The sequence below is a fragment of the Macaca fascicularis genome, chromosome 2, assembly GCF_037993035.2.
Source record: "Macaca fascicularis isolate 582-1 chromosome 2, T2T-MFA8v1.1".
NCBI classification, from domain to species: Eukaryota; Metazoa; Chordata; class Mammalia; order Primates; family Cercopithecidae; genus Macaca; species Macaca fascicularis.
In genome coordinates, this window is record NC_088376.1 from 152,706,555 (window position 1) to 152,724,336 (window position 17,782).

The window sequence follows — 17,782 nt, forward strand, 5'->3', positions numbered from 1 at the left end:
AATACATCTATTGAACTTACTCCTCATGCATAACTGAAATGTTGTGTTTTTTGACCAGCAATTCCCCAATACCTCCAACCATCCACTTTTTCTTATTTATTTATTTATTATATTATTTTATTTTATTTTTTTTATTTTTTTGAGATGGAGTCTTGCTCTGTCACCAGCCTTAAAAAGTGCAGTCATGCGATCTCGGCTCACTGCAGTGTCAGCCTCCTGGATTCCAGCACTTCTTCTGCCTCAGCCTCTCGAGTAGCTGGGATTACAGGCATGCATCACCACACCTGGCTAATTTGTTTTGTTTTGTATTTTTAGTAGAGATGGGTTTTACCGTGTTGGCCGGGCTGGTCTTGAACTCCTGACCTCAAGTGATCTGCCCACCTCGACCTCCCAAAGTGCTGGAATTACAGGCGTGAGCCACCACGCCTGGCCCACTTTTTCTTTTTTTAAAACAAACACAGGGTATAATGCTTGCCACAAAGTATAATAGAATTGCAATGTGACTGGCTGGTTTTTTTTTTTTTTTTTAAGCTACTATTTATTGATCAACTGGTATGTGCTAGACTCTGCTGAATAACATTAGGTGTTATCCTACTTAGTCCCTGGTCTTGTTTTTACCCTCATTTTTTACCGGTGAGGAAGCTGAGGCACAGAGAGGTTGTTACTTGCTCTGGGTCACACAGCTTAGTCATGGCCTCAGCCCAGAATCTGGCTCTGGAATGGGCAGAAAAGTGAGGAAAGGAGAGAGACACCTGCTGTGGAAAGGGCAGGGCAAGGGGTCCAGCCACGCACTTGATTCCACAGCAAGCCTAATGCACAGGGAGTTGTTTAGGCCTCAGATTTTCCCACCTGTAGAGTGGCTGTCATCCAGGTCTCCTCCTGCCCCTGCTCTGGGACTCCAGGAGCTGCTTGTCCAACCCGCAGATCAGCTTGCTTAAGCCCCAGAGGTTTGTGAGGAACCTGAACCAGAGATTCTTAAAGGCCAACTGTGTGCTTGGCAATTTGGGGTGGAGAAGCAGGCTAAATAGGAAAGAGACAAGGATCTGGCCTCTTGCTAAAAGCATGGCAGAAGCTCCTGAGTTATGCCATTGTTTAAATCATTATTCTCCACCAGAAAGAGACATGTAGGACACTGGTTGTTAAATTGAGAAGTTCAGGGTCTGCAGGATGGCAGGGCAGGTGCAGAGAACTCTCGAGCCTCTGGGAAGGTTGCCTAGGAAAAAAGAGGCAAGGGCTTGGCTTCCCCCAGAGCCTTGGACTGAGGTGGTAGATGCTGGGGGAGGCAGCATCTGTAACTCAACTCAGAGCCCAGCTGGCTGGTGTTCAGGGCCCTGGGAGGGAGGCAGAGCAAGATGTAGGGATCCCCATTTGCAAGCAGTGCAGAAACCTCCTCTTTCTAAGCTTTGCTTTGCTCAGTGCCGGAGGCCCAGGTGGCCAGGTGGGAACTCTGGCCTTGAGCCTTTCTCTCCTTTCTACTCGTGTGTGTAGCCTCAGCCAGGCTGCTCACTTCCCTGCGTGAGCCTCAGCTTCCTTTATCTATAAACTACCAAAGTCTCTTCCACAATAAGAGTGTTGGAGAATAGGAAACTGTGTTTATAAACAGCTCAGCCCAGAATAAGTCCTCACAAATCTTAATATTAAACAGGGAGAGAGCAAAGGGAAATTTCATCAAGCCATGGCATCGCTGGCACAGGGCTGCATCTGGCCGCGTGTGTGCCAAATCTGACCAGGTGATCTGCAGTTGGTTTCAGGCACTGCTGGCTCTGGCTGTCACCTCTGGAACACAGAGACAAGGAGACTATTTAGCTGGGCACAGGGGGAGGCTTCATCCCAGAGCTACTGTATCAGTCAATTCTAATCACTTGTAGCTGTAATAACCAAAGAGGAAGCTCTTAAAATGGGGAATTATGTATCTCGGCTGCTGCAAAATAACCCTGGGCCCGGTGCCAAGGAAAACAGCCCTTGTCGGCGGGTGCAGGGATGCCTGTGGAGGAGGACTCGCTCCTGAGCACTCACCGCGCAGTGGGGTGGCCAGTTGTGTGTGTGTGGATGCTGGGGTGACTGTCCTAATTGCAAGTTTGCAGAGGTGCATAGAGATACTCCGGGGACTCCCTGGAGGGTGTCATCTGAGGTCAGACTGAGCCACAGAGGGACAGTGGAGGCTAAGCTCCTAAGGGCTTGGATACATCATGGTCACTGTTACTCCCAGCTGAGTGACCTCAGGGTGTCTCTTGTCATCTTTGGGCCTTGCTGATCTCACCCTGGGGAGGATGAAGGCTTTATATGCCCCAAGGCCGGGGTGGACTGGATAGTAGTGATAGGGGTAATAAGAGGAGATAGTCACAAGTCATAATAGTAGCTGCTGTGTGTGGAGTGTGTGCCATATCCTGTTTTAAGTACCTTCTGTGTACCCCCCTCATTTAACCCTCAAAACACTCCCACAGGGAGAGAGCAGTTACCCCATTTTACAGATGAGGACACTGAAGACTAGTGGGGTTGAGTGACTTGCCTGAGGTCACCTGTTTGGGAAGTGGCTTTCAGCTTCTGGGTTGAGGCTTATACTCCAGTCCCCATAGGGGCCAGGGTGCCTGGGGCAGCTCCCTGCCAGTTCCAACACTTCCTGTGGCTCCAACAGCCAGTGGGAAGGTTCAGAGGGGACTGAGCCTGGGCAGTAGGAGGGACTAAAGCAGTTCTGTGTGGCCCATGTCCCAAAGAGAAGGGGAGAGGGAAGATGGGGCAGAGCGTCGGCAGGGGTGCATGCTGGGACCTGGCGGGCCATGGTGAGGAGCCTGTGTTTTCTTCCAGGGGTGATCAAAGGGTTGGGGGGCATGAGGACCTGATTCTGCTTCTTAATCTGCCTTTAGCTGCTGCATTGAGAATAGATTGGGGCGGGCAGAATAGCAGCAGGGAGACCTGTGAGAAGGCTGCCACAGATGCCAGTGCAAGGGCTGAGGGGCCTGTAGCTCGTGGTTGCCATGGCGACAGAGAGATGTGGGTGGATGCCAGGAATGTACAGGCGGGTCTTGCTGGAATGGGCTTCTTCAGGGGCAGGGCTGCTGGCTGTGTGTTCTTCAAGGCAGGTGGACCTGTGACTGCAGCCCCTACGGGTGGAGAGGTGGGTGCACCTTAGAAATGAGGAGTAAGGAGACCCCCACCATGCCAGGCACGTGACAGGTCCCCCACTCTGCCTGCCCTGTTCAAAACCCCCATCCCCATCCGGGCTCAGCCCCAGGTGGCGGGACAATGGGGTCCTGAGTGTGGAAGGGGGTGGAGGCTTCATTTTGTAGGAAACCAGAGCCTAGAGCAAAGGGACTTGGGAAACCCCAGTTGCTCCTGTTCCATGTTTCTAGAGGGTTCTCTGAGTGTTAGTGTGGCAAGTGGGTCTGTGTGCCCAGAGGGCAGAGCCAAGACTCTCAGGGTAGCCACAGTGAAGCAGACCCCAGCTCCTCGCGGGGATGGACTTGGCCCATCCCAGCTGCCAATGAAGTCATGAGCTTCTGGGTGAGGAGGCTCCAGGGTCATTTCCTGAGAAACACCTTCACTTGGAGGGAGTTGAGTCTCACATCCTCCAATTATGCGCCCACCGAGCCAGCCCACAATGGGCTGCCCTGATAACCATCGGGGGGCTGTGCAAGTCAATGCTGGAACAATGCTGGCCGGTAGGACTATTTTTACAGTAGCCATTGGCCTGTCGAATCCCGCGCCCGGCCCCAAGGGAGCAGGGCAGAGAAAGGCAGCGCGGATGCTCTGGCAGACAGAGGAAGGGCTCCATGAGCTGCCCGGAGGCTTCAGGAAGCCTTTCTTGGTCTGTTGGCTGCCAGATAGTGAAACAATTGGGGTCCCCCACCCCAAGCCAGGGAGAGGAAGGAGGTGTGGGGGAAACGGGGGTTTTGTTGTGCTTTTGTGCCTCTGTTCCTCGAGCACAGCCCCCGTGGGCCCAGCATCTGGGGCCAAGCCAGCACATCCCCTCTCCACACCCCAAGTCCTTAGGCAGCTACTGCCTCACCCTGCCTGCAAGGCTCTGAGGCCAAGTGACTCGCCTGGTCACAGGATTGGCAAAGACAGGGTTTGCAGTTGTCACCAGCTGCCTGTGGATGCCGCTCTGGGATCCACCTACCCAGCAGCTCTTGCCTGACACCCTACTGTGTGCCAGGCATGGCGTCTGGCTCTGGGACACAGTTGTGAGCAAGGCAGGTGCAGTCCTTTTCCCCAGGAGCCTCTATTCTAGTTGAGGAGATAGACGACAGGGAAGCAAGAAATTGAACAGGATACTTTCAGGTAGTGTTTGGGTCTCTGGTGAGAAGACAAACTCGGATGCCCACTTGAGCTAGCCAGGCGAGTGTGTCCTGAGCCAGGTGGTGAGCTGGCCAGGATGTGGCCGTGTGACAAGGTGGTCACATCTGCTCCAGTCAGCGATCACCATGAGGAGTATGAGCTGGCTGTGGTCCAACCTTCCAATTTTTCAAGAGAACTTAGAATTCTTGACTTTTCTCTGAAATCTGATTATTTCAGGTTGGCCACCAGTTTGATCATGAAGACAAACGAGTTGTGTCCTGGAATGCTTGGCTCTGAGTCAGCCACTTCTGCTGTCATCCTTTTTATTCTGCAGATGGGGAAACTGAGGCTCAGAGAGGGGCGCGTAGGCCCAGTAGCTCTGGTTTTCGCAGCTCGTCGGTTTCCTGTGTCCCTCTGTTACGTTGTTATTTTGTGGGTCAGCTCTTGAAGGCAGGGGACCCAGCCTTGAGCTGTTTCCTCATGCTGTGGACTAGGACTCAGGATGCTCTTGGTAACTAACCCTTGTCAGTTCTCAGAGAGCCAGGGGTGTCCACCTTCTGCACAGACGGCCACCCTGGATGTGACTGTGGCCCTCCGGGCTGAGCTGCCAGGGTGAGTGAGCACTTGGGGACCTTAGGAAGTATAGAAAGAAGAAGCTCTGGCCTGGCTGGTGGCAGACCTCCCTCTAGACTGGGGGCCAAGCACAAGTGGGCTGAGGGTAACCATGAACAGCTCGGGGGGCTTAGAGATTTGGCTTTCTCTGGGGCCTCCCATTAGCCAAACCCAACAGGGAGCCGGAGGGCAAGGGAACCTGGCTTGTAGGATCTACAGGGTCAGCCCCTGGAATCAGAGCAAGCCAGAGGATGGTTGGAGAAGGGTGGACAAATGGGGATTAACAAGCACTCTTGCATAATCCTCACCAGTGCAAATCCCTTATTTTTTTCTGCTAGAGATGTGACTGGTTAATAAATTGCAAATCTATTCCATAAACATCCATTCTCAATACTTGGATGGCAACCCATTCTCAAATATTGTTTCCATTCCAGCCTGAAACCCCATTCCTCGTTCATTTCCGTCTATCCGTTTTTTTAGCTTACAGTTATAAATGGTCATCTCTGTGGGCTGGACACTGTGTTAAGACATTTGTGAAATAGGAGCCTCCATTTTTTTAATACAACTCCAAATTTAGAAAATAGTATCTGTTAATTTCTAGAAACTGCTCGCAGGCTGTTATTTGGCAGATGCCTAGAACTGCCTGGGTGTGTTGTGTTTTGTGAAAGACGATGCTAGGGCCGGGGTGCAGGCTGAAGTATGACACTCAGGTGACAAACATGGGGGCCCCTGGTGCTTCTCTTCAGCAGGTGCCCGGGGAATGGAACCTGCCGATTTTGTGGGTTGCAAGTGTCCATAGCCTGAATCTTGAGGTCCCTGGTCCATGAAGGGGTCTGAATGACTCCCGATGTTGCTGTCAGAGCATTGGACAGACAGGGAGGCCAGGCCCCTTGTTACAGGCCTGGGCAGGTGGGAGCCAGCTGGTGGATGAGGAAGCAGAGATTGTGTCTGAGACACACAGGCGGTCCCTCATCAGCTGCAGGATGCTTCTCTTTTGTCCCCCATAGAAAGCAAGGAGATGGCCACCAAGGAGAAGCTGCAGTGTCTGAAAGATTTCCACAAGGACATCCTGAAGCCCTCACCGGGGAAGAGCCCAGGCACACGGCCTGAGGACGAGGCTGAGGGAAAACCTCCGCAGAGGGAGAAGTGGTCCAGCAAGATCGACTTTGTGCTCTCTGTGGCTGGCGGCTTCGTGGGCTTGGGCAACGTCTGGCGCTTCCCGTACCTCTGCTACAAGAATGGTGGAGGTGAGCTTGGGCCGGGCCACAGGGAAGCCCCTCCAGAACAAAGCGGCCTTGGAGCTGGAGGCTGGGACCGGAGTGTGGGTGGCCTTTCTGTGCCCTGCTTTCCCTCCCCCACTTGACCTCCATGAGGTCAGCCTGCCATGCCCCTGCCAACCCCATCCTTAAAGACAGGGGATAAGCCCGACTGAGAATCAGGGTGCTGTTCTACAGGGCCTTTCTGTGTTACCTTGAGCAGGTCCCTCACCCTCTCTGATCCTCCAGTTTGCCATCTCCAAAGAGGCAGGACAAGGCCAGGCTCATGTCTCCCAAGCCCCAGACATTCACACACCTCCTTATCTGTCCCCCATGTCTACTTGCCTCTGACTGTTTCTTTATCTTTCCTTTAACATTCATGTTTGCTTTTCTAACTTTACCAAATGTACTCCAGAAAGCAAACTCCGTTTCCTGCTGTAAATGGAAAACTGGTACCATTTGTCATGCTCCAAAGGTATCCAGGAATAAAAAGTACAGTGAAGATATTTTTTAAATGTGATGACTGCGCTTGGTTGGGTTGATGAGTTGGTTGGTTTGGGTTTTTTGGATTTTGGTTTGCTTTTGTTGTTGTGTTTTTGCCTGCTGAAGGCTCTGAGCAGGAACCCTCTGAGAGGTCTGCTGTGATGGGGTTGTGTTGAGGTCAGGCAGCACCTACTGATGCTTTCTTGCTGGTGCCATGACGGGCTTGAAGAGAACTGGATAGCGAGGAACTGCTCACCGCTGGTGACTGCTTGCTGTCAAAGGCTTGTGTGTCAGCGGAGATGGGCATGCCTTGTGCTGCCCACATTAGTAGAACCACCTTTTGGGGAATTCTCCCTTAGAGCCTGGTTTCTTAACCTTTTGTAGGTCTCAGGCCCCTTTGGGACTCTGATGAGTGTCCTAGACGCTCCCCAGAACAAAGCACATACACTAGACCCAAGTTGCCCACAGTTTCAAAGGGTTTATGGACCCGCTGAAGCCATTAGTGGACACCAGGTAGGATCCCCTGCCCCGATGCTTTGCCCCCCCTGATTCTTCCCCTTGGTCCCACCCCCACCGGAGATGCCTACCCTCTGCCCCTTACCACCGCACCCTTCCTAGCTTCTCTGCCTCCTGCCCTGGGCAGGCCTGGGGAGGGTAGGTGAAGGCCCCAACAAAGAGGCGACATTTGAGTGGGTCTTAGAGGCCAAGCAGTCCTTGTTCAGAGGGACAGATGTGGAGGAGACAGGCAGGCAGTAGGCATAGCTGACATGAAGGCTCCGAGGCTTGAAGTCCCTGATAGATTTGATGGTGAGAGGGAGGGCACACTGGAAAGGTGAAACCAGCTGGCCAGGTGGGCAGGGCCTGGAGCATTTCCCAAGAGTTTGGCCTTGAGCCTCATGCCCCTCATGCATTCTCTCTGGTTCCATTCGCTGGGAGGGCTTGGGTGCCTTCTGCGTCAGCACTGCCATGGCCACAGTCTCACCCTTGCCCATTCTGCTCTCTGTAGGTGCGTTTCTCATACCGTATTTTATTTTCCTGTTTGGGAGCGGCTTGCCTGTGTTTTTCTTGGAGATCATCATAGGCCAGTATACCTCTGAAGGGGGCATCACCTGCTGGGAAAAGATCTGCCCCTTGTTCTCTGGTGAGTATGGGACAGAGGCCACTTGGGGCCTGGTGCTCATCAGTTCCACACATTTTTATTGAGCACTTATTGTCTGCCAGGTCCATTGAATCCTCATGCACATCACTTAGCTCTGTGCCTGACAGAAGATAGCAGCCAGTACAGTACCAGTGTGATGCACATGCTGCTGCCTGGGAGTACGGGGAAAGGAGATGTGGCAAGTGCCTAGCATGCAGTAGCTACTCAGTCAGACCCAGCATGCACACTTCCCTAGGTTGTTGCATAGAGAAGCCTGCAGCTGCTCTGTTCACAGTAGCAAAGACGTGGAATCAGCCTAGGTGCCCATCAGTGGTGGACTGGAAAAAGAAAATGTGGTGCATATATACCATGGAAGACTATGCAGCCATAAAGAATAGCAATATGGCCTTTGCAGCAACATGGATACAGGTGAAGGTTGTTATCCTAAGTGAACTGATGCAGAAACAGAAAATCGAATACCATGTATTCATGCCTATAAGTGGAAACTCAACCTTGGGTATACAGGGACATAAAGAAGAGAGCAGTATACACTGGGGACTCCAAAAGGGGTGGGGAACAAGGGCTGAGAAACTACCTATTGCATACTATGTTCACTATTTGGGTGACGGGAATCGATGGATGTGCAAACCTCAGTTTCATGCAACATACTCCTGTCACAAACCTGCACCTGTACCCCCGAATCTAAACAAGAAAAAAAGAGAAGCCTGTAGCTGCTTGGCGGTAGAGTGCAGCAGATAAGCATTGAGGTTCAGGAGGCTTTCTGTCTGGGTTCAGGTCCCATTAACTCCCCTTGATGGTTTTGTGGCTTTGAGAAGGTCACTTTGTACTTCAATTTTCTCATCTGTGAAATAGAAATATAGTTGTATGCTTACTTCACAGGGTTGCTATGAAGACAAAATGACATAGCCACGTAGAAGTGCTTTGTACACAGTCAGCATCAAGTGAATGGTGGCTTCATTAGTCCCATGTTTAGTACTTAGTGTGCACGCAAAATAATCCCTGTTATGATTTAATTGGCAGAGATGAGAACATATGTGAGTCTTTTTATTCGGTCATCTACATAAATCCATTTATCCTTAAGCCTTTCTTCCATTACTCAGTAATTAGACTATCCATCCATTTTCCATTCATCTACCCATCTATTCATCCTTCCATTCATCTACTCAACCTTCTAACCAACCACTTTCCATACATCCATCTAACAAACTGATTATCTATGCAACAAATGAGTATCTATCCATCAATCCAGCACTCATCAGTGTAGCTATTTATCCATTCATCTGGCCATTCATTCAATCATTCAACTATTCTTCTGTTCATTCATCCATCGATTTGTCTCATCCATTCAGCCAGCCAGCCAGCCAGCCATCCATCCATCCATCCATCCATCCATCCATCCAAACATCCAACCATCCAATCAACCATCCTCTTTATTATCTGTCTTTTCATGCATCCATCTGTTTGTCTATCCATCTAACCATCCATTCATTGTTGTATCCCCCCACCCCCTGCCATCCATCCCATTTATCTAACCATCTGTTGTTTCACCTTTCCATTCCCCCAGCCATCCATTCACCCTATAAATATTTGGTGGTCACTGTTGAAGGGCCTCTTGTGGCCAGGGGCCTGGGGATACCATGGCCTTCCAGTTGAGTATGTGGCCATGGTGGGTCTGGCCTCCCTTATGATGTTTACTCATCTCATTTGCCCAACCTGCAGGTATCGGCTATGCCTCCATTGTAATTGTGTCCCTCCTGAATGTCTACTACATTGTCATCCTGGCCTGGGCCACATACTACCTGTTCCAGTCCTTCCAGAAGGAGCTGCCATGGGCACACTGCAACCACAGCTGGAACACACCTCACTGCATGGAGGACACCATGCGCAAGAACAAGAGTGTCTGGATCACCATCAGCTCCACCAACTTCACCTCCCCTGTCATCGAGTTCTGGGAGTAAGGCCACCTCATTGAAGCAAGGAGGAGGACATGGGTGGGGCAGAGAGGATGGCCCACTTCCTTATCTCCTCCCCTGGGATGCAGGAGCCACTGTCTTTAGGGGATTGGAAGGAGGGTGCAGATCTGGAGAGAAATTTATGCTTTTGGCCATAGACAGACCTGGAATCCCAGTTCTGCCACTTACTGGCTGTTTGACCTGAGGCAAGTCACTCCTCCTTTCTGAGCCTCAGTTTCTTTACCTGTCAGATAAAAAGAATGAATCATAACTACCCTGATGGGATCCCTGTGAGGCGGGTATGCATACTTATATTGTCTAAAAATGACACAGTTTTTTAAATGTATTTTAGAAAAAATATATTCCCTGTTATTGCACAGAGAAAAATGCATATATGAAGCTGAAGTAGTTAAGTAAAAAGTGAGTAAGTAGGTAGAGTGAAAAAGATGCATCAGTTAGCTTTTGCTACGTAACAACCATCCTCAAACTTGGCGGCTTTAAACAACAACCATTTATTTAGCTCTTGATTGTTCTGCTTGTTGTCAGTTTGGGCTGAGCTTGGCTGGGCAGTTCTTCCAGTCTTGGGCTCCTTCATGTGTCTGCAGGCAACTGTAGGTCCTCCGGGTAGCTTTTCTGGGGTTTGGCTGGCTGGTGGCTGGGGTGGGAGGGGCAACTGGTCTGTGTGGTTTCATCACCCAGCAGGCTAGTCTGGGCTTGTCACCAGCCACTAAGCAAGCACTCTAGGAACAAGAAACGGTCAATCCCCAAAACCCAAGTGCTTTTCAAGCCTCTGTCTGTATCATTTTTGTTCACGTCCCCTTGGCCAAAGAAAGCCACAAGACAAACCCAGATTCAAGAGGTGGAGGAAATAAATTCTGTCTCTTCATGAGAGGAGTGAAGAACGGTAGTCAGTAACTACAGGGAGGATACAGAGGACAAACATTAGAAAGGCAGGATGTAGAGTCCTGATTTTGGGGAACTCTTGAGTGAGCTGATGTGTGGAGAAAGTCTTCTAACATAGTGCTTAGAGGCTGATCAAAAATAGGCTAGTGCCTCATTTCCCTCTTCTTCATAAGCCAGCCTTGGAGCTTAGCACTCAAGTGCAGCCCCTTGACCCTGGAACTAAGTGAGATGAGGCCTTGCGTGAAGGTTGTGAGTCAGGGCAGGGCTGTTAAGGAAGATGGTGGTTCTGAATCATCACGAGATGACAGTCCCTGTCTTTTGTGTGTAGTTTTGCCATTTTCAAGGTGTCTACTCATCTCTTAGGAGCTGGCCCAGGAATGGGCCAGAGAAGAGGGAGTGGCCTGCCGACTGGCCCCAGCCATGCTTTGGGGTTGGGGCTGGGACATCCTTGGCAAAGAAGGGGTCGGTTGCCCTCACTGGTGTGGAACCCTTACTTGGGCGGTCTATGTCACTGTTGCTGCTCCAGGCCTTCAGTGTATGCTCAGGGCAGGTCCTTAGGCCCGCTGTCACTGTGGGTTCCTCTTGTTTGTATATTTTCCACTTACAAACAAAAGGGACATTGGAAGCACAATCATTGCCCCTCAGTTCCCCGCCCCCTGGGGAACTGAGTTCACAGACAAAGAAAGGCTGGCACTTCCTTTTTCTCACTTGAATGGGGTCCAAGGCACAGCCTTGTCCTTTCTCTGCTGTTCTTGGCGTAGCCTGAAAACCGGGCCTGCCCTACTCCTGGACACTGGCGCTCAGCCAGTTACTAGGGCGTTTGCTGGGACCTCCTTGCCTCAGACATTGACTGGCCTGCCTGTGTTCGAACCCTCCCTCTGCCACTTCTAGCTTAGGCAGGTGTGTCCCACTCTCTGGGCCATGGTATCCTCACCTGCGCCTGGGGAGATGGCAGTGCTGCCTTCCCAAGGTTGTAGGATGACCCTGACTGCATGAGATCCTGGGTGACCAGCCCTGAGAATCCATTATTATTATTATTACTATTATTTTGTTTTCGAGACAGTCTCGCTCTGTTGCCAGGCTGGAGTGCAGTGGCGTGACCTCGGCTCACTGCAAACTTCGACTCCCTGGTTCAAGTGATTCTCCTGCCTCAGCCTCCCAAGTAGCTGGGATTACGGGAATGCGCCACCATGTCGGGCTAAATTTTGTATTCTTAGTAGAGATGGGCTTCCACCATGTTGGCCAGGATGGTCTCAATCTCTTGACCTCATGATCCGCCTGCCTCAGCCTCCCAAAGTGCTGGGATTACAGGCGTGAGCCACCGTGCCTGGCCAGAATCCCTTATTATTTATCGAGTGCCCTCATAGTGCATAAAACTACCCTCAGGGCAGTTTCTTTAAGTGTTATGAACTTAAATAATCACCCCCTATTGTAAAGGGGCCATCCTCCTCTGGACTCTGCTTGTCTTACTGTTGTCTGGGACCCAGGGGCCTTAGAGAAGGAACACGTGGGAGCAATATGAGGTCCTCAGGGTGGCCAGTTCTCACTCACACCTTCCAGAGGGACGGGGCCCTCGGGAGTATTCTGGGACCCTTGCCTTACAGAATCTCCATTCTGAGCACCCCAGCTCCATTTTCTGGCCTGGAAGACACTGAGACAGTATTTATCTTTGGAGAGTATCTGGTTCTGCAGCCACCTTCCCAAGCTTCTGCATGATCCAGATGGATTTGCTCTGTCCAAAGAGCCCTGGCTGCCAGCTTGGTACTCATCTCCCACTCCGGCTCTCACACCTCTCCTACCTCTGCACCCCCAGCCCCAGATTCCAGCAGAGCTTTGTGAGACCACCTGAACATTCATAAATAACTTGCCCTCTTTCTAGAACCCTGGGGAAGATTGAGGGCCATGGAGCAAGAGCCTGGAAAGCAGGCTTAGGCAAGACCAACGCTGCCTCCTGTGACCTGCCTTCACAGCACAGGCCGAGGCCAGAGCGCTACACCGGGGACAGCTCAGTTCCAGCCCTGAGCCAGGTGCCATGGGCAGGAAATACCCAGCCTCCTGCCTTCAAGAGCCTTCTCTTTTCTTGGCATGCAATGGTGGAAAGGCAGGAGAACCAGTGGGGAATAGGTGACTCCCGTGAGCATAGTACTAGGAACTTGCCCCTGTCATTTCGTTCAGACTCTGCAGAGGCTTTCTAAGTAGGGGAAATGTCTAGGCATCGTCCAAAACTCTTCTTCCTCCCTCAAATCCCACATCCAATTCACACATCCTCTTGGCTCCCCCTTCAGCGTATACCTAGAATCCGAGCACTGTCCCAATGCACGGTCACCCCATGGGACCCCCATCACTCTCCTGGACACCAGCACTGGCCTCTTGGATCTCTCTGTGCCTTATCCTTGCACCTCCATAACCAATTCTGAATCCAACCTGTTATTTTGCAGCTCAGAACCCTCTCGTGGCTTTTCCCATGCTATGATCTCACCCTGACAGAAAGGACTGAGACTATTTCAACACAGCAAGTGCCCACTGGGTGCTGAATCTCCTCGTTAGTTCCATGTCTGCATTCACCTGTGTGGAGCAGCAAATCACTACCTCTCTCTGGCTCACTTCCCCGTCTGCAGATGGAGGAGCATGTGAGCTGGGATTTGAAGGATGAGTAGAAGCTCACTAGGCAGAAAAGGAGAGTGACAAGACAGTTTAGGTAGGAGGAACAGCCCATGCAGAGTCAGCGTGCTGAAAGCACATGAGTGTTTGGGATGGTTCGGCTAGAGCATAGGATGCATGGGTGAGGGCCAGGTAGGGCCAGGGAGAAGGGTCAAAGCCTTGGATGTTAGGCGGGTACATTTGAACTTCGTTCTCTTGGAGGAGAAACTGTGGAAGGTATATGAGAAGGGAGGTGGTGTGACTGAACTGAATGTGATTTTTGTGATTCCTTAGGGAACACACTGGTGGGAAAGAGAGGCTGGATGTATATGGGGCCTCAGAGGCCTCAGCCTTCAGCAGGTCTGGGTTCCCTTTGGGGTGAAACTTATCTGAATCCCCCTGAAGATAGCCACCAACCCTGCAGCGTCTGGCTCTGAGGTTTCTCTCGAGTGAATCTTGTTGGAGTTTTTTGCGCGTTGCTGTCTGGGAGCCAGTTGGGCGGCAGAGCAGTGAGGACACCCTCGAAGGTTGGTCTTGGTGGCCCTCAAGCTAAAGCCCAGCCCCAGCCATTGCTTCCTTTCACTTCTCTTACATGCGTCAGATGCATAGGTCCCTGGCCCGTCCTTTCCTTCAGCAGGTGCTGCTGGCAGGTGCTCAGGAGTCTCTGGAAGTCAGGGGTACGAGGCACCGGGGGAGCGGAGCCATCTCCTGGCTTCTGGGCAGGGAAGGTCCCTGTTGACCCTCCCTCCCAGCCCCTCCTCCCTCTGTTTTCACAGAGGAGAAAGCAGAGCAGCAATGGGTGACATTCTCCTTTCCTTGTCAGGGGAGACACAGCCCAACTCTGGCTCCCACACATCCCAGCTGCACGACCTTAAGGCAGTGACCTCACCTCTCCACGCCCTCTTCTCTTCTCTGTCAACAGAAGTAGCGTGGTCCCAATGACTCACAGCCTGGCTTGAGCGTTATGGAGCTAAGACCAGGGATGCGCTTTGCGGGGGGCCATGGGACACTGACGATGCAAGATGGGCAGTGCCCTGCCCGAGGTCACACGCACAGCTAGAAGGAGCAAAGCTTCCAGCCCTGGCATTCAGCACTGCATCCTGCCTCCAGCTAACCTTTTTTCTGTGTCCCCACCAGCCACCAGCCCAGAGCCCAGGCCAGGCCTGGGAGCCCAAGTCCACGGTCACAGGTCACATTGTGCCACGTGTGTGTCTCCCCACTCCCAGGTTACTTGTGGGGTCTTCTCTCAGCCTGGACCCCTATGCCCACCCTGTGTGCAGTGCTAAGTCATCATTCTCAGCAGGAGCCAGTGAGCTGCACTTTTCCAGATCCTCATGAGAAGCCCCCGGGGCCCCAGAGACAGTCATTTCACGCTGGCTTTATAATTGAGCGCCGAGTTGCTCTGGGATGGGGAAGCAGAGCTTTTGTCCCCCTGCTGCTCCTTGCTGTCTGGGGTCACCTCTGTCCCAAGGTTGCCCTGGAGGACGGGCAGGGCCAGACCTGGCCAGATGCCCTCCATCAGGCTGGAGCCGTGCCTTCCTCCTAGGCTCCTCCAGAGCCCCCTGGGAGCTCGGCACGTATCATTAGACTTTATTAGAATCAAAGAAATGAGTCATATTTGCAAACAAGGCCTGCTCAGCCAATCTTCCCCTGCAGCTGTCGGAAGGAGGAGGCGGTGGAGAAAGGCTACACGGCCCCATGCTCTGGGCGGACGGGCCCTTTTATAATTGTTGCCTCTGCCAGTCTCCAGGGGAGAACCATGGCCAATAAATGGCTGGCCTGCAGTCAAAAGGAAACGATTTGGCCCGCTAGGAGGACGTATTTACATCTCTGAGTGCCGGCTGGACGGCAGCAGGGCGGCCGACTCAAAACAGACGTCCAGGCAATTCTTTTTTGGATCCCACCCTGGAGTGAATCATTACTATTCTTGGACAAGAATGCAGCTTACCTCGGAGTCTCCTCCCTCTGCATGAGAGCATGAGGAAGCTGGGGATGCTGGGGCCCTTGCCAAGACCAGCACCAGGCCCAGCACATGAGGTGACTGGTCCCCAGGGTGGCATCAGAAAAAAGGAACTAGATCCAGGGTTGATTTCTATCTGAGTGATTTCAGGTGCATTCCTGAACCTGTCTGAGCCTCAGTTTCCCCATCAATCAAATGGGTATAATTAATTTATTCAACTAATGTCTGCTGAGCACCTATTACATGCCAAGCACTGTTCAGTGATCAAGACAGACATAGACCCTGCCTTCTTGGGACTGACATTTTAATGGGACAGACAGACATGAAATAGCACATATAAAATTATAGTATAAAAGCAATAAGTGATCAGAAACAGGCCCTGGGCAGGGGAAGAAGAGTGACCAGGGATATTTTTTACAGAGGGTGGCCAGGAACAGCTGCCCTGGGGATGTTGCCTTTGAACAGAGACCTAAAGGAAAGGGATGAGGGAGCTTTGGAACAAGTGACCGAGGGAAGCAGTTAGGTCCAAGGCCTTAAGGCAGGATCACGTTCGACCTGTTCAGGGAATGTCCCAGACAGCAGCTAGGGTGGCTGAAGGAGGAGGAAGTGATGGTGCAGTCTGGGGGATGAGGGTAGGGCTTGAGTGCCCACACCCCCAGCCTGCCCAGAACACTTCCCCTTTACACCCGTTGACCTGTGTGATTACTAATTGGCACCCACTCATTCTTAAAAGTGTCTGAGTCTGAATGGCAAGGTCAGGCGAGCTGTGTTGGCTACGGAGTGGGAGCCTCGGGAGGATGTGGAGCAGAGGAGGGATGTGGCCTGCCATAGGTATTAATAGATTCCCTCTGACTTGTGGGGTCAGGAGTGGAGGGAGGATGAAGAGGCTGCTGGAAATCATCCTGGGGGTGTCAGGGGCCTGGACAAGGGCAGAGACAGTGTGCTGGGAGAGCTGTGTTAACACTGTGGGGAGCCTGTGCAGCTTCCTCCTGGGGTGCTTAGGAGGCACAGGTGAGTGGCAGTGCACCATGGCGTTTCCCTGGCATGGCACCCCACAGTTTATTGAGCACGCCCTCACCACTGGGTAGGGATTGGCTGGATCCTGATCGACTGCTTTCTGGCTGGGAAGACTCTGGAAGTCAGACATGGAAGGGACTGTGGAGGGGCCCGCCCGAGATTCAGCCGGCATGGCTGCCCGAGATATCTTTGGAAAGAATGTCAGTTGCTCTGGCCCTGAGCCTGTGTCAGGCTGTGTTGTGACAAATCCTGATTGATGAGATACATTGGTTTCAGTCCTGGGACGTTCACATGGCCCGTTATAAAGCTTTTCAAGAATTTAAAATAACTTTTATAAAGGTGATATGTGCACATTAAAAACATTGAAGTAGTGCAAAAATACATCGCAAAGTGCATCCCCCTCCCCCACACAGGCAGCAACTGCCACCAGCTTCTTGTGTGTCCTGCCAAAAATAGTATGTGTGTATTCAAGTACAAATGTGTCTCTGTCTCCCTCCCTCTTTACACAGCAGGGAGCATGTCTCGTGCGCTGTTCTTCACCTTGCTTCTCTTCCTGCATTTTGTCTCCAGGACCTAGCTCCTTAGTAGGACACAGAACTTTCCCATTGTTTTACACCGAGCATTGTGTTCCAGTGTGTGCCTGCTTCACAGTTTACAAGCTCCTCTTAATGGACATTTGAGTCGTTTCCAACTTTTCACTCTACAGACAGCACTGCTTGGGGTGGGTACTGTGTCTCTGGCCACCCATGCAGGTGTAACTATAGGAGATAATCCTGGGAATGGAATTGCCTGGTCAAAGCAAACATCCCTGGATGCCACCATGAGATCCTACAAAGGGACTACCACCAGCAATGGAGAAGCAGGCGGAGGACTCATTTTCTTTGTTGTAGACTGCATAGCTGGTCAGCTGCCCCGAACAAGCCAGTGTGGCAGCCTCCCATCGGTATCGGGCACCACTGGTTTGCCCAGCATGGTGGTGGGAGGAAGGCAGATGCTGTTGGGTCAGCTGGCCACAGGCTGGGTATGGTCACAGTCAGGGCTCCAGGGTGTTAAGCTTCTCAGCCAGCTCGTCCTAAAGAATCAAACGAAAGGCTATCTTGTGGCTGGACATCTCATCAGCATATAAAGCCCTTGTCCTTGGGATGTTCAGGGTCTGGTGGGCAAGACAGACATTTCCCCAGTGTGGGACAGGACAGCGGAAGCCAGACGGGGGCTCTGCAGTGAGTCTTCCAGAACCTCAGGGAGGCTTCCTTTGAGACCAAGGCGAGTGCACCTGGAGGGCCTGGGAGACGGTGGAAAGGTGCTTTTCCTCCTCTCCTGGTGCTGCCCATTCACAAGGAAGTCTTGGGCCACTGCCCAGCCTGCCCTGGCTTTCATTGAAGGTGCTGAGCCCTGCAGAATGAGGAAAGGCTTTTTGTTTTAAAGCCATGGCAGGCACCAGATCCACATGCTTGGCAGGGCCCCAGCTGGGATGCAGTTGGCTGCCAGCCTGCCCTATAGAGATGCCCCCTGCCCCAAGGTGCCA

General features: G+C 52.0%; 1 protein-coding gene across 9 annotated transcripts in view; it reads left to right on the forward strand.

Annotated features, from left to right (window-relative positions):
- The window catches only part of SLC6A6 (solute carrier family 6 member 6), an 87,593-nt gene that overhangs the window by 36,163 nt on the left and 33,648 nt on the right, over nucleotides 1-17,782 (forward strand). For 6 of the 9 annotated variants that reach the window (XR_012431526.1, XR_012431527.1, XM_045385696.2 and 3 more), the window contains 3 exons: nucleotides 5,895-6,134; nucleotides 7,633-7,767; nucleotides 9,505-9,739. Coding sequence is in view for 7 of the 9 variants with exons in the window: in XM_045385696.2 (XP_045241631.2) it covers nucleotides 5,895-6,134; nucleotides 7,633-7,767; nucleotides 9,505-9,739 (610 nt within the window). In the remaining 2 variants the exon portion in view is untranslated. Of the gene's footprint in view, nucleotides 1-5,869; nucleotides 6,135-7,010; nucleotides 7,140-7,632; nucleotides 7,768-9,504; nucleotides 9,740-17,782 lie in introns of all 9 variants that reach the window. The other 3 variants (XM_074033072.1, XM_074033071.1, XM_045385698.3) reach the window with 2 other exon arrangements.